The 17,365-nt window shown below is 35.9% G+C and overlaps 1 protein-coding gene and 1 pseudogene across 2 annotated transcripts; both read right to left on the bottom strand.

The window, feature by feature from the left end:
• Positions 1-209: 209 nt before the first annotated feature.
• On the bottom strand, positions 210-6,926 carry LOC143629404 (wax ester synthase/diacylglycerol acyltransferase 11-like). Its single transcript, XM_077098688.1, has 7 exons — positions 6,365-6,926; positions 5,963-6,175; positions 1,539-1,611; positions 1,395-1,462; positions 907-1,119; positions 690-827; positions 210-573 (listed from the first exon to the last, which is right to left on the bottom strand). Exons 1-7 carry the CDS (start codon positions 6,866-6,868, stop codon positions 406-408), a joined length of 1,377 nt encoding a protein of 458 aa, XP_076954803.1. The 5' UTR covers positions 6,869-6,926; the 3' UTR covers positions 210-405.
• A 5,473-nt stretch (positions 6,927-12,399) lies between these two features.
• Positions 12,400-15,989, bottom strand: LOC143629403 (wax ester synthase/diacylglycerol acyltransferase 11-like; annotated as a pseudogene). The gene is made up of 6 exons (XR_013152944.1): positions 15,266-15,989; positions 13,992-14,064; positions 13,845-13,912; positions 13,332-13,539; positions 12,954-13,091; positions 12,400-12,654 (listed from the first exon to the last, which is right to left on the bottom strand). The product of XR_013152944.1 is annotated as a wax ester synthase/diacylglycerol acyltransferase 11-like (transcript).
• Positions 15,990-17,365: the final 1,376 nt, after the last annotated feature.

Genomic DNA, 17,365 nt, shown 5'->3' with positions numbered 1-17,365 from the left:
GAAATTTGGAAAAAACTTAACGTCGTTAAATTTTTTTTAACGGAGGTCCAATAAAAACAAATAGTATGAAAGTTGGGACCAGTGGCAGCTATTTTCAAAGTTGGGATTATTATCGGACAACTGCGTTAAGTTGGGATTATTAAAATCCAATTTTCCTTTAATAAAAGCATTATTAAATGCATGATTTTGCGACATGCAACTTATGTTCGGGTATCACATAAATCTGTTTGATTACCCAAAGTATCGTGTTGTCATTTCTGACACATATACGCTAAGCATATGACTAAGGTTAATTTCAAGTTTTATCAATCGTACCACCAATCAAGAAGCGAGTTAAACGTACCTAAGGCAACTTCTATTTAAAGGGAAGAGGATATAACAAAATTAGTTTATACACGGAAATTCCTATCCTAAATTTTGTGGGAATTTGGCTGCTAAGGCGGCTTCTTTCATTTCAAGCAGTGCTTCTTCAAAATATTTTGCTAATATTTCAGGGTTCGGAATGATGTCTTTAGCAACAAGAATTTGCATATCAGCCTTTCCTGCATAACTCACCATATGCATAGTAACTGCCTGCATAGATAAACATCATGCAAACTTTGCCTTAACATTATAAAAATAATATATTTAAAGGTGTTACATGTGCTAAGCTTGAAATGTAGGTATAAAGTTCATAATTAAGTTCTTACATGTGCCAAGCTTGAACTTGTTGCTCTGATGTATGTAACCGGGACACCTGCAATCATGAACTCTTCTTTCGGGCCAACAAGATTTGAAATTGTGAAACTAGTGTTACAAATTATCCTGTAATTAAGCAAGCTAGCAAACTGAAAACCGAAACCGTTAGCACGCCTAGTGTCATGCATATTTTATAAGTCATCAAATTATCTAGCCAAGAAAACTCACCTTTGCTCCTAAGCATCTCATAACAAAGTAACCAATTTTGTATGAGAGAAAGGCCTCTAAAGAAAGCTTTTTATTATCAATCATAATCTTGGCTCTCTTTAAATACTGTAGAGGATCAGAACCGCTTCCATGGTAGTAAATCGGTAAGAGCATCATACCGAATTTGTTTCCCCATCTTGATCCTGAATTTTTCTTCATTAATTCTGTGATTTCCTGATAAAATTATCATTTATCTTAAGTAAATTATTAACTATATGTATATTGTTACATTAGAGAATTCATCTCTATAGGTTGATTGTTTTTATTTTATTAGTTTGTTTGATTTTGTTGGTTATCTTATATTTTATTATCTTTTATATAATCTATGAGTTAAGAAATACACAGAAAATACAAAAAGTAAAACTTTTAGTTTTAACACCTATATATTGTATTCTTTTTTCGCCTTTGAAATCTTTCATAAAATAAACTAATGGAGAATGGGAAATAACCTGCAGTCCTGATGATTTTCTGAGATTAACCATGGCTGCACCAGTGATTTGAAGTCCTTCTTTAGGTGCTGCAAAAGTTTGTAAATTTGTTGGCATATATAAATTTAAAAAAAAAAGACTAACATGAAGAGTTTATATATGTACGTTTTGTTGAATGATTTTCCAAATATCTTGATAGCCCAGATGATATTACACCAAAAAGAACGTCATTGATTGTCTGCATTTCGGTACACAGAATTTGTATAATCGTTAATCAATATTGTAAAGAAATAAAGGTTAGTTATAATCCAAATATAAAATTAAAAATAGAAAATAAGAAAACTTTCAAAACAAAGTTGATATTAACTTTGAAATTAACAATTATGATTTGTATTTCTATATTAATCCCGGTGATAATATGACTTGATACAATTTGGTTTCAGTGTCTAGTGCCAAGACACTGAATGGGTAAGTCGTCAATCACTAAAACAGACCATTGAGGCCTGAGGGGTGGGCGCACATCGGACGATTTGAAAATTTAAAGTAGGTTCACCTAGTAATGTTAGAATATATAGACAATTAAATAAAAAGATGCACCTCACTTGGATCTTTGTAGCGGGAATGCACGCATACAACAAGCATTCGTGCATATTTAGTGTTACAAAATTATGGTGTGGTGGCCAAGTCATTTGTCTCATAAATTATAGTAACGGGTCAAAAGTAGGTTAAAAGTTTCATAAAAATGAAGGGAAATGACTAAATGGGCAGATATTGTGTAAAATGATGAAAGAGACCAAATATGGAATTTTAATTTATAATGAGGGCCATTTAGTTGTTTAAGAAAGCATATATACAACAAACATCCATGGATGTGGGAATATTTCCAAAGTTGCATTTGTAGTTACTCTCCTATCGTACAATATATATAAGGCTCAAGGAGTGTTACCATGCACATGCTTTAACTATGAACTCTTTTTTACTACTAATAGTCTAATATACATATACACACCTATGTATGTTTGAAGGCAAAAAAATTATTCAAGATAAAATTTTTAAGTTAAAACTAAGAGGCAAATGGAGTTTCTATTGATTCAAAAGCTAACAAATTCTTAAATAAGAGAAATAAAGAACACTAACGTGTATAACTTGTGATCTGAATAGTTAATGGCTCGGCAAGATGCATATCAAATCAGCTTAACAAGCTAAAACACAAAGTTGCGGTGTACTGTACCCACAACTATTGGCATGATAAATAAAACAAAATTAGCGTCAATGTGAGGCTAACTCACTTTAACATAGACACATGTTTATTTGAGGGTTTAAATTTGTTAATGTAAAATAGGGTATATGTGTGATATTTGTTGTCGGGAAAAAAGTAAACAGAATTAATAGGATGGTATTAAATGCAGATTTTACTTGGTGCATCTACCTATCGAATCAATAGTTAATGAGCATATATATCTATTGTTTTGACTGGGATTTATGTAGAGACATGTTTGTGCATGGTTATCACATTGATGTCATCGATCGAACAAATTTGTAAGTCTTTTATGATATATAGCAAGTTGGTAGCTAGGTTGGTCCACATTGAATAAGACGGACGAAGACCATTGACCGGGTAAAAGTTCACGAGGCAAAGGAATCGGGTAAATGACTAAATATAGCAACTTGTACATTTTATTTAACCCATAAAATAATCCATTTGGAAAACATAAAATTTAAAGGGTTCTAACCAAATGGTACCAATGTGTCAAAAATGTAAAGTCCTCTCGGGTTCTAACTTATTGTTGGCAAAATGAAGTAATTAAAAAATAGGTTTAGTGGTGTGTAACTTTGCACTTAAAAAAGATTAGTAACAAATAAATTATTTAAACAAGATAAGCATATCCAACACGTAATTAAATACCTAAAATGATAGTAGGTTAATTTAATGTAACAATAATTCTTACCGTTAGCTAATAGAGAGAGAATACTTAATGCTAAATAGCAAATATAAATCATTGGCATCTTGATATGCTGACATTAGGTGTTTATGACTTTGAGGGTGTTTGAGTCCTTGTTTTTACTTTATTATAACTTTTGGAATAGGTTATAAGTCACAAGTTTGTGATTTATAGGCTTTTTCTCTTCTCTTACACAATAGGCAATTCCAAACACTCTTTTAATTTTTCAATAAGTTATAAGTAGACTAAATTTAATAATCCTAAACACCCCTTGTATTCCTACCAAAGTAGTTCGAGTTTAAGTCTCACAGAATGAGTGTTAGGTTGACTTTAGAGGTCTTTAGATGGGAGGTCCCGGGTTCAATCATAAGCAAAAGCGTAGTTTACTATTATCGCTGTAAAATAGTGTAGAAGTAACATTTGTCGTAAAATAAAATAAAATTCATGTACGTTATGACATGTATATTATTTATTGTTTTAATTATATGTTTTAGTTGTCTAAGGCTGTCATCTTATATTATTTGTTGCTACGTAGGATCTCTATTAATTTTTTGTTTCCAGGAAATTGAAAATTTTAATTTAAAAGTTTTTTTATTATATATGTAAATATGCTTGGAAACTACAAAAGTGAGGACGATCAACGAACAACTGGTCGGCTACAGTCATATATTGGTATGTAGCGTATGAGTTTAGGTATGAGGTGCTGTACACAATCATGTCGTCCCTTAAATTATCATATTCATAAGAATAAATAAATCAATGTGCCAGTGACATTAGGTGGTTGGATATAAATGAGGCCTTGCTATTTCTCCTAGAGATATCAAGGATAGTGTGGACACAATTTCAACGCTATAGTAATATAGGGTTTTTAATATACAAGTTATTAACTTTATGAACACTAAAGGTAGTCATTTTCCCTCTCAAGTCTCAATGACATGAAAACTTACAAGGAATAGACAAATAATTCCATCATAAGTTTGTTAACGATTGTGTTTGTCTAGCAACTGATAATGGCTTACCCAAATGGAGATAGTGACGATGATGGGGTTTTGTATTCAAACATTTTTCTCAAATTAATTACACTATAACGTGCGTCATGACAACAATCTCAAATCCAACCGGCCATGATATATTTCTTAGAATTTGTATCGATCTCTTATTCTTCTTCTAGATTGATAATGTCTAGAACTTGTTTTTACCTTAATAATGTAGCGATTGACTTAAAACCAACATAGTGTAACACTGGTGCCTACATGTGCAATACATGCTATCTCAATAGAGAGGGGGCACCGGTGTAAAGTATCATAACTAATCAATTTACTAGGAGTTTAGAACTTGTAACAAATGCTAGTGCAAACACTTAGGATGTTTGATCGTGGTTGATCAACGTAAAACGTTAATGTCTCCTTGAAAAGTCAGCTTACGTCTTTTTATAGAATCGTCATTAAAAGACATCAACTTCAGGTAATTTCACTCGTAATTATATTATTGAATAAATATGTGACTATTCTACGTATAAGCTATTCGATATATCTTTTTTATTATTGTTGTTGTCTGTTGGTTGTATCCATGTTCAAATAGACAATTTCATACATAGTTGGGTAGTTGGTTTATGTCTATATCATCACCTTTAATATCATGGTGGTTAATAAAATCTTTTGCATTGTTTTGAGTTGATTAATAATTTCTTTTTAAATGTTAACTGTACGTAAGTTAAAATTTTTCAGAGATGAAAATTAGATAAAACAAAAGGATTAACAAACATTAACAAGCATGAATTATGTATTTTAGTACGGACAACGCAGAATATGAAAGCGAAAGTTGATACACGAAAGGGCAATTGTGTAGAACATAAAGAGCCTAAGTCACGTACGACATAGGCTTTTTTACAGGATTACTTAAAGTCTAAGTCTGATATGTGAACTCAAATGGAAACACAATTATGGAATCACATAAGAAAAATGTATATACATGAGTGTAAAACAAATCTATTAAGTTTAATACCATCCTTTGCTCATGATTTCTCTAAAGCAATAATTATGTAAAATTAATAGTTGTAACTAAAATCTATAACTTTACGCCAATTTATAAAATAACAAAATATACTAATAAAGACATTGAGATTGATTTCATCTCTGGTGGCATAGAAAATGTTGATCAATTTGCTCATTAAATAATTTAATTTTTGAAGTAGTCGTTTTTATGATATTGAACTTGATTACAACCCATGATTAATTAGTAATTATGGTTTATTTGTAATTACTTTCATAAAAGTTTGGTTTGCTTCTTCTATCATTTTAAGTTAAAATAAGGGATGTGCTAGAGATACCCATCCAAAATTTTATATCGCATATAAAATTAACTATATATGATATATAGAGAGTATATAGCATATAGAACTAACTATACGCGTTATATAGAGAGTTTTTGTGTTATCCTGTTTATACATCATATTGTTATCCTATTTATACAACATATTATATGATACATCATATAATATGCTATATAAACAGGAGACAAAAACCCTTTCTATGTCACATATAGGTGGGTGTCCCCCAGAATAGACGATGTCTAGAGATTTTTTTTAAAATAACCATGATTAAAAGTAACAGAACTAACTAAAAAACAACTGAAGTTAATACTAACCGAATTAACGACAGCACTCTTAACCGTTTTCATATCCTCAAGCCTAAACTTAGCAGTTGCCAGTTTCCTCGGCCACATCTCCACCCCAGCTCCGCCTCTCACCACCGTCTCTTTATCCTTTAACCACAAACACCTCATACAAAACTCCAACATATAAACCAAAGTCAACCATAACATCTTCAACACCTCCCAAACACTCCGTCTCCGTTGACTCTAAATGGAATAAACGACTATATCAGATTTTTTTAGAATCTAAACTTGTTATTTGTTTTTAATAACTGGATAGATAAAATAAGTTACAATAATTCTTATATATAAACTAACTTAAAAAGGTACCCTTAGCTTTAGTAATTACGACAACTAGGTCTTAGTACTTACGCAAAATTAATCTGAAAGACTCACCCTAACCGAGGTCGGTTCAATCATCGGCATCTTCTCCCCATCACTAACCTTTCTACACATCGTTAACATTAACGACAGTAACGAAACTCCATCACCAAGCGCGTGATGAAACCGCATGACCACACAGTTGTGTACTGACAATATATGAATCTCCCATAATGGTTTGTCGGTGTTTAATGGACACGACACGGTTAAGTTGGCGAGGTAGTCGTTGACTGCTAGTTCATGGTCAACGTTGTCGATGACGGGGTCGGGGACGAGGATGACGTGGCGGGTGATGTCTAGGTTGACTTTTTTCCATCTTTCTCGGCCGTGTTTGTCTGTGATTAAAAGGCTGGTGAACCTAGGATGTTTGGTTAAGAGAGAGTTGGAGAGGATGGACGTTACGGTTTCGGTATCGACTGGACGGTCGATACCGAGAGCACAGTTGATGATTTGTTCGGTTGCTGGTTGAATGAATAACCGGCCGGCTGGTGTGAGTGGTTCGTTTGGCTCTAAGGCCATTTTTGGGGTGGTGTTAGTGGTTAATGGTTTAAAAGACAAGGTTCTTATATATATATACGAAGTGTGTCCTCAATACTCAACACTGGGTGACGGATTCTATTATCATTTAAGATATTGAAATAAAATAAGTGAAGAAACACTAACCGGACCCCGGGCAGATTACGGGTAACCTGGGGTTAGATAGATGTTTCCCACGAGGGGTTAGACCCGGCAAAGATGGTTCTTCTGATAACCTGCAAAACAGACACCGTGAGCTTGTCACTGAGAAGGGGGGGTTCCTCCTTGTGACCACCCTCCGGCGTGAGAATCAGACTAGATTGCTCTTTAAATATAAATGTATATTAAGAGATTGCTAGAGCAGATACCAGGTATAATATGATGATAATGTGATAAGATATGATGATCATACCATTTGTGGTATTTATAGCCGAAGGTAGGTTTCCAAGGAGGTGTGGCCTGCTGAATAGTATTCCTGTTCCACCAACAGTGGCCTACGCACGTGCCCTGCTGGTAGTTGGTGGGTAGGCAGCGGCTGATAGTGACCAGGCCTGCTGTGTACTATTCCTTTTCCACCAACTGCCGGCTATGCACGTGGTATGACAGGAGTTGGTGAGTAGGCAGCGGCTAATAGTGACATACAGTACAGGAGCATGCTGCTCGCCATACTGTTGTCAATAAGCTGTCGTATCTTTAGTCAGATCTTTTGCCCATACCTCGTCAGGTACAGTACAGAAGATCTTCCCGTATCGTACGGACTGGCTTATTTGGGCGGGAGTATTCCCCCTCCCGCCCTTGTGCGGGATTGTTCCCGGCTTTGCTCATTCCTTCAGGTGACACTGAGTGATTGAGAGCTAAGTGCCTTGTGCGTGTAGCCTTGCTGCGCGGGTGGCCTTCCCTGATGGCTTGTATCCGCAGCTGCGGGAACAGGCAGAGTCCTTCACCATTGGGAGGCATTTCCTGCGGGAACAGCTTGCGTACTGCGCGTAAGGACGTCACGTCTCTGAGCATGGTTGGTCCTGCTGATCCAGTTGGTTTCTGCGCAGACGTCCCTCTTCAAGGTGAGTCTTGCGGGTCCAACTGGGCTCTGCTGGGACCTACCTCTTCAAGTCCCCCCAGTCCAATGTTCTTCTCATGAGTGTTTAATAAAGTGAGATGAACTTTTGGACTTTAGGCAAAGGGTTTTGAAAAGGGTTTTTTAAGGTTTTCCATGGGGATTCTTCCCGCGGAAGTCCTTGTCACTTGCAGAAATTCCCGACTTTCCTGCTTGATCTTTGGGTATGATGCGGGTAGGTCTGTAACCTCCTCGCAAGTCAGGAGCGTTGAGTCCCACTTGTGTGGATTCTCCATGAGGTTTTGGTAGTTTTGAACATAGTGATCAATTATGTTAAAACCACCAATTCCATCCTGGAGCTTCAAACAATATAGTTCTCGACGTTCCCGCTATGCGGGGATGTTATTTCCGTTTCCGCAAGCATTGCCCAGAAGATCCTTCTTGGTTTCAATTCCCTGCGGAGCGCTAGGTATGTGAAGGGTTTTGCCTTAACACTGTACCCGCGCTCGTCTTACGGTTACTTCCAAGGTATTCCTGGCGTCAATTCCCTGCGAGTGCTAGGTATGTGAAGGGTTTTGCCTTAACACTGTACCCGCACCCGTCTTATAGTTACTTGGTTGCCGAGGTATTCTTGGCTTCAATTCCCTGCGGGTGCTAGGTATGTGAAGGGTTTTGCCTTTACAATGTACCCGCACCCGTCTTATGGTTACTTGGTTGCCAAGGTATTCTTGGCTTCAATTCCCTGCGGGTGCTAGGTATGTGAAGGGTTTTGCCTTTACACTGTACCCGCACCCGTCTTATGGTTATTTGGTTGCCAAGGTAAGGGGTATTTTCCCGCTTACTTTTGAATCTTTTTAAATTTTTTTTGAAATTCGGAGAGTTGGTGAAAGGATAAGAACAGTCCAAACCTCTGAAACTTCGTGCGACGGTTTCTTCTGACTGTGTCAGGACGTGCAGGAAGTTATGGTGACGTGACAGTACATGGTCATTCCAGACGCTTTTTCAGGCGCGTGGGCACGATTTTTCGGGCGCGTGGCCGCGAAATTAATGGTACGCGTCCTTTCAACAGCTGTTGCCAGCTTGCTTTTTGCCACGTGTCATAGTTTCATTGCACCTTCGATTTCTCTCTCTTCCGCATTAAATTCATCGCATTAATTGCGATTAGTATATAAAGAGGGAAAGGGTTCTTTGTAATCCACACTTTCACTCTTCTCTTCATCTTCAAAACGATTTCCGGCGAATACTCATCTTTTCAGTCGAGCATTCCCTTGAAATCGTTTTCTTCTTTCTGCAAGATGTCGTCTCGTGATCTCGAATCTACAGCCGATGACAAGAGTACTGCTGGCGAGTGCCAGTGTGCTCTGCCTGTCGATCTGTATCAGTACGTCGTCAGGAAGTTCATGCTCGAGTCTCTCGAGCCTGAGTTTCCTGAACCCCATCAGACGGTGTACGATGCCCCCAGAGGCAAGATCGGGGTACATGCTGCATTCTTTGTTTATGGTAATCTGCCCGGGGTCCGGATGGCGCCAATGAAGAAACACTAACCGGACCCCGGGCAGATTACGGGTAACCTGGGGGTTAGATAGATGTTTCCCACGAGGGGTTAGACCCGGCAAAGATGGTTCTTCTGATAACCTGCAAAACAGACACCGTGAGCTTGTCACTGAGAAGGGGGGGTTCCTCATTGTGACCACCCTCCGGCGTGAGAATCAGACTAGATTGCTCTTTAAATATAAATGTATATTAAGAGATTGCTAGAGCAGATACCAGGTATAATATGATGATAATGTGATAAGATATGATGATCATACCATTTGTGGTATTTATAGCCGAAGGTAGGTTTCCAAGGAGGTGTGGCCTGCTGAATAGTATTCCTGTTCCACCAACAGTGGCCTACGCACGTGCCCTGCTGGTAGTTGGTGGGTAGGCAGCGGCTGATAGTGACCAGGCCTGCTGTGTACTATTCCTTTTCCACCAACTGCCGGCTATGCACGTGGTATGACAGGAGTTGGTGAGTAGGCAGCGGCTAATAGTGACATACAGTACAGGAGCATGCTGCTCGCCATACTGTTGTCAATAAGCTGTCGTATCTTTAGTCAGATCTTTTGCCCATACCTCGTCAGGTACAGTACAGAAGATCTTCCCGTATCGTACGGACTGGCTTATTTGGGCGGGAGTATTCCCCCTCCCGCCCTTGTGCGGGATTGTTCCCGGCTTTGCTCATTCCTTCAGGTGACACTGAGTGATTGAGAGCTAAGTGCCTTGTGCGTGTAGCCTTGCTGCGCGGGTGGCCTTCCCTGATGGCTTGTATCCGCAGCTGCGGGAACAGGCAGAGTCCTTCACCATTGGGAGGCATTTCCTGCGGGAACAGCTTGCGTACTGCGCGTAAGGACGTCACGTCTCTGAGCATGGTTGGTCCTGCTGATCCAGTTGGTTTCTGCGCAGACGTCCCTCTTCAAGGTGAGTCTTGCGGGTCCAACTGGGCTCTGCTGGGACCTACCTCTTCAATAAGGTAGAAAAGAAATTTGTTGTTAAATAAAAGAACTCAATAATGGGTTGATAATAATTATAATTAATAAATAATAAAATAATCAGGACATAAGTGAAACTCAATTGGAATTGTTACACTCTTATTTATCACCTCATGAGTCATGATCCAAACCAGTTTGTTTGGTTGCTGTTAATTTAGTATCCTTATTAATATGATGGTTCAATTATTTTCTGAAAAGAAATTCCCGAAAATAGCCTTTTTAGTCATAATATTCATGATTAGGTATCTCAACATTTTTTACGTATTATTAGAAAAGTCTTGAAACAAATTAACAGATATACAAAATATAATGGAGACACAAAAATAAATCTAAAAGTAAAGTAGTGCACCTTTTAAACAAATTCCTTGATACACAAAGATATTATAAATTATGGACAGATAAAATTTATTCCCGCATTTAATTACTATGAAGATAAAATACTCGCCCGTTGTATAAGGGTACCAAAAAGTGGCTGGATTCTTTTCCTTATAAAATATCCTAAAATATTTTTCACACCAATTTGAAAGTATCAGATATCATTTTTGCTTATATTTGTAAGTAGCTAACAACGTTCCTTAGACTATGAGGTGTGGTTAAGGAAATTAATAAATTATGGAAATGATGCCCTACGTACATTAACAAGAACAATGGAAGTGAGACCACTGAACGCCACCCCTCCCCACTCTTAATCACTAGTGACGTGAGGGGAATTAATGACCACCCTCACACCGGTCATTTCCCAATCCCTTTTTTCTTTCTTCTTTTCTTTTTTTATTACTTTTGGTTCTAAATAATATAAACAAATGGAATGGTCAAGAATGATGGATAACGATGTATAACATGAGTTGAATGATGAAGTTGAGTGACGGAGAAAAAACTGATTTGGCACTGATGTAACGAATCATAAAGAATGAGAGAAGTAAACCATTCTGCTAGCCTTAGTATCATCTCTCGTGATAGGGTGAAATGTGAAAAAACAAAAAAAGTGATCATATAAGTATCACTGTTGTTTCACATCTCACACCTACAAATATACAATCCATTGCCTCTTCGAACGAAACATTGGGAAAATAAAAGTCTTTTCCTATATAACAATTCCAAGATTTCATATCAGAGACAACCATTCAGAACTTGAACCGGTTTGTAACCTTGAGTTAGAATCGATTAGGATCGCTGGTTTTACAAGAACCAGAAACGGTTCCAACCCAAACCGTGGGGTTGAAAACGTGTTCGGAACCCCTCCGTTATGAAACAGCTAACACTAAGTCGAACTAGTAGAAAACACAACCGGTTTGGAACATAACCGATTCTTTTCCACTTGAAAACCAGTTTTAGCCAAAACGGGTTTTGACTTCAATCTGTTGAATAAACCAGAACTGGTTTATTATTATTATTTAAAAAAAGAAGATTGTGTTTGTGTGCACCTTTAAGACCTCTCAAAATGATCTGGAGACTAGATTTACATATGGACTTGGAGTGGGCTACAAATATTGATGTGGAGAATGGATTTACCATAAACAAAAGCCCAAATCATAAGGACTTTGGGTTTTTTAATTTGTTACATACATTAGAAATAGAGCCGTCAAGCTTTTGAGGGCCTCAAGCCTATTTAAAATTATATGTGGCTGTGGCCGGCATCTACTAGTTACTAACATTTATCCTAATACTAGAGTATAGTTGTTATAAATAAATATCACCTCATCCATTTAATTGATTGAAGCAGTTTAACTACTCATAATACCAAAATTACTTAGCAAAATACTATATGATCACCATTTTGGAATGGAATATAAAACTATAAAACAACTCAACAAACTAAATAGATAGTTATCCATGTAAAGATTCCAACAAAACAAGCTTGTCAACATTTAGAAAACAAAACAAAATGTCTTCCTCAAATCACCACCGAATTAGACGAACTGTTACATACGTTTAAATAAGCATAAGAATTATAAATGAATCTATAAATAATTTTATAACCGGGCCGGTTTTTTTGCTTTGAAGTTTTATATTTGTCCGGTTTATTTGTCTCTTAGACTGATCAAATCCTAACTTTCTTTTGATCTTAACGCTGCTTCTTTCATCTCAAGCAACGCATCTTCCAAACATTTGGCTAAAACTTCAGGGTCATGTACAAGATCTTTGGCCACTAGGATTTGCATGTAGGCTGTTCCTGCATAGCTCATCATGTGCATTGTAATCGCCTGTATCAAAAATGAAAGAGTGTGAACAAATTTCTAGAAGGTTCATACTTCATACACAGGTTTGGGGATATATAACAATTGAACTATAGTCTACAGAAGGCAATTCCCTGTGTGAAAATGGTAGTCGTTGGTAATTCGTTAGTTACTGACGAGTTACCTATGATATTTTACTTAATTAGTGTTTTGGATTTTTGCTATACGCCAGTAATTACCGACAGTACAGAGGCGTCGGTGGTGTTTATTCAGTTCTAGTCACTTTTGTACTACTGGTAGCTTAAAGTTTTAAGGATAGCACGTACATGTGGTAAACTTGATGAGGTTGTTTTGATTTAGTCCACGGGATGCCCTGCAAACGTAAGTTTCTCTTTTGGACCAACAACGTTTGAAATTGTAAACGTCGTGTTGCATAGAATCCTGTAATTTAGCAGACTTGCATACTGAAAATTAAGTAAAATTGTTAGAAAAAACGACACGAAAATTGAACAAATTGGTTTTGGTTTGATCAATATATCCTTACTATCTGTAAAATACTGTTTTAACTATATAAAATTTATAAACGATTTACAATAATAACTATTAATCTTTCACAATTTAACAATGGTTGAATACGTGTTAAATCTTAGTCTACAATAACCATGCTACATAATGAGCGTGTGCGGGTACGTTATGAACATTACCTTTGCACCCAAGATGGACATGATCAAGTAGCCAAATTTATAGGAAAAAAAGCTCTCTAAAGAAGACCTTTTCTGGTCAATCATGGACTTTGCTCTCCTTAAATACTCCAAAGGATCCGACACTTTTGTGGTAGTATGTGGGTAACACCAACATACCAAATTTGTTTCCCCATCCTGTAGTTGGATTTCTCATCAACTCTTCCAGATCCTGAAACAAAAAGTAGTTGAGTCTAGTGAATCATTATTTACTTATGACTTATCTATATGTAAACTGATCAAATGTGGTTGTTGTCTTGTTGAGGCTTTCTCAAACGATTAAACGCCTTTTAACACACCAGCCCTAGAAAGATTTGTTTTGATTCGAACTCATTAATACATAACGCTATGTATTTGTCATCCATATTACCGGGAGTCTCCCCTTTATAAAATTGGATTGAACGGTTTTAAATGTTTAAAACGTTTATATTCATATATTGTATCAAAAGGAGAAATATGTGACAAATCAGAGTTGACCTGGTATCCTTACTGAGGTCGTAGATTGACCATTGCTACTCCAGTCATTCGCAAATCTTCACGTAAAGCTACAATAGACGGTTTAAAACTATTACTTAACATATCATTTAGATGATTAAAATTTTATAAATTGTTGAAGATCCTTACACTTTGAAGATCGTTTGTCTATATATTTTGATAACCCATATGATATTACGCCGAAGAGAACATCATTTATCGTCTGCATGACAATGTTTATAAAACAGTACAAAAGATTATGAACTTGTTTTTAAGCAAAATGTTTTTCTTTTACAAGAATTAATCATATCTTACAATACTAATAAAAGAAAATGTTGAAGCTTATGTGTCAAGCCTACATTTCTCTAAATTCCTAATCTCCCATCTCATTCATTCTAGCTATTCATGGGTAACCATTTTATCAAGTGGATTTTAACATAGTGTGGATTTTATTCATTATTGAATTGTGTTTCATTTTCATACATGAGGTTTGACCAATTACGCAACTTTAATACTTTTTAAAAATTTCTTGACGTTTCCATTAAAACCACGTTATTTTAGTACTTTTTGTTAACCACCCGTTTGTTTTTTTCCCATTAAATCTACATTAAATTAATTTATAAGTATTTTAAGAAACATAATTGAAATAAAGGATGTAATTTATTTTTATTGTTTGACAAATCCCGTGTAATACACGTGTTCAAAAGCTAGTAAAAGTACATTTTCTTAATGGAGCTACCCATTAAATATTTAATGAAAAAATCAAACATGTGATATTTAATGGAGCTACCCATTAAATATTGTTGGTTTCCTAAACAATATATTTGACAATATATGTTAAATTTTTATATGAAAATGCTATAAGAAGTTACTATATTTTTTTTACTTTACCAACAACTTTTATAACCTATATAACATTAACATGTCATAACTCATAAAAGATATTCATTTTCTTCATTTTTAATGTCAAACTTAAAAGTTGTACTTCATCGTTTATCTTGACAAGCGTAGATAAAAACTATAGTACATTCTTATTTAATACACGAAAATAAACTCTTGATAAATAATACATTTAGTTTCTCCATAGGACATGCTCTGTATTCTTATGACTTAACGGTGAATAGTTCAAATCCTCCAATGTTTAGTTAATTAGTTAAAGTATCTTATTTCAATTCCATTTAATTAAATCTTTCCATTTGCTTTAACCTTTAACCCTTTTGATGATGTATCAAATAATTTAAAACTAGCATACTTATTACAACTTACACACTTCTTACTCAACTCATAAATTACCATATTTTTATGGCCACGAGACCTTTAAAAAATAAAAAAATAGTCTTATTCAACTCCCTGACACCGCTAGTTCAAATTCCTTAGATATGAAATACTAGTTAAAAAATCCGAACACAATATAAAGAACTTACTGTATTAGGGATGTATTTCTTAACAATCTTCATGTCATCGATCAAAAATCTTGCGGTCACCAATTTCCTCGGCCAAAGCTCCACCCCGGCTCCGCCACTCACCACCGTCATCTCATCCCGAACCCACAAAATCCACCGCAAACACCAAAGTGAACCATACCAACTTCAACAACCTCCACAATATCCCTCCAATAGCTTCCTTGCTTCTGGGAACAACAACCGGATTCATGGTTGGCATTTTTTCAGGATCGTCGGCTTTCCGACACATTGCCAAGAAGAATGACAATAATGATATGCCGTCACCAAGTGCATGATGCGCTCTGATGACGGCACATTTGTGGGAAGTCAACAGATGGACTTCCCACATAGGCTTGTCGGTTTCATATGGAACCGACACAGCCAGATCAGCCATAAGGATATTGGCCGCATCTTCATCATCTTTCGCTCCTTCAATCGGATCATTATGAAAGATTATATGCCGGTCAATGTCGATCTCCGTCTTTCTCCAGTACTCATGACCATCTTTATCAACCACCAAAATGCTAGATAACCGCGGGTGCTTAGCTAGCATTGAATCGGCTATAACCGATTTTATGTCGTCGATTCGGAGAGGTTCATGAGTGCCTAAGCAGCAAATGACAGATATGTTTGTCTCCGGCTGGATAAACAACCGGCCTGCCGGAGTTAATGGCTCTTCTAACTCATAGATCATTTTAGTATAGTGTGTTTCAGATTTTAGTTAACGTTGTAGGGAATTTATTGGTGTTTTTGAAGATGGACACACGTTAATAATTGCAACCACCAACCCTTTGGATTCAATTCATTGCAGTCAGATCCTGTGAGTTCAGAATATGTATGTTAAGGTCCACTTTAGGTTTAACTTTAAATATATGTTTCTTCTTTTTTGCTAAAGAAGAAAGGGAATAATCATAGAAAGTGGAAACCTATCTCGTCAGTTTGACAAATTAATTAACTTACAAACATGTATAATTTTTGAAAAAATCCCTAAAATAAAGTATGTGAAAGAATTCGTTTGTCATTTTTACGTTGAATCATTAAAAGACTTCACTAAGTAGTAATCGTTTAATATTTTTTTAAAATTTACCAATTAAAAGGGTCAACATTAAAATATGTTTTTTAATGAAACTAAAGATGTTCTACCTTTGACCGATTCAAATGTAGTCTTTTAGTCTGAATTTTTAATCTAATCTTACAAATAGGTTGTCGGTCGTTATTAAAACATTGTTGATATCAAGTTCGAGACCGCTATGTTTAAAATTGTCCAATTATCAAAATATTATAATTTAATGTCTGCAGCTTTAACCTTGTATATAATAAGAAGAAAGCTCTCTATGCTATCATTATGACTAAGGGTGGCAAACCCAACCCAAACGGATTGTTTTGGGTCAAGATAAATAAACTTTAAAAGTAAAATGGGTTAGGATGGATCATAAAAATTCTTTAAGGGGGTCAGGATGGTTTGGAAATATACAAGTGAGTTTCATTTATAGGTTAAAATGGGTCAAAACAAAATATCCAAGTTGTCCAAAACTTATCTAATTCAAAATACCCAAACTATCACGTGCGAAACAAAACTCATCCGAAACCCAAAAAACGATCAAAACGAAACAAAAACCCCAAACCAACTAAAACGAAACCGAATCGAAATAGAAAAATAACCAAAACGAAATTAAAAAACGGGAATGAAACCGAAAAACTGACCAAAAAGAAACAAAAAAAGCGAAATGCAACCGAAAAGCTAACCAAAACTAAACAAAAACACCGAATCGACCAAACCGAAACAAAACTGAATCGAAATAGAAAAATGACCAAAACGAAACAAAAAAACCGATACGAAACCGAAAAGTTGACCAAAACGAAACAAAAAAAAAAGTTAAATGCAACTGAAAAGCGGACCAAAACAAAACTAAAACACCGAACCGACCAAAACGAAACAAAAAAAAAACAAAACGAAACTGAATTGAAATAGAAAAACTACCAAAACGAAACAAAAAAACCGATATGAAACTGAAAAGCTGACCAAAACGAAACAAAAAAAAAACGAAATGCAACTAAAAAGCTGAAATCAATACAAAACAA

Source organism: Bidens hawaiensis, unplaced genomic scaffold, assembly GCF_021521415.1.
Source record: "Bidens hawaiensis isolate Kalapana, Puna unplaced genomic scaffold, B.hawaiensis_p1.1 tig00005195_1, whole genome shotgun sequence".
In the NCBI taxonomy this organism is placed as follows: domain Eukaryota; kingdom Viridiplantae; phylum Streptophyta; class Magnoliopsida; order Asterales; family Asteraceae; genus Bidens; species Bidens hawaiensis.
The sequence above is the reverse complement of the archived record's forward strand: the minus strand, read 5'-3'. Positions and strand labels throughout refer to the sequence as shown.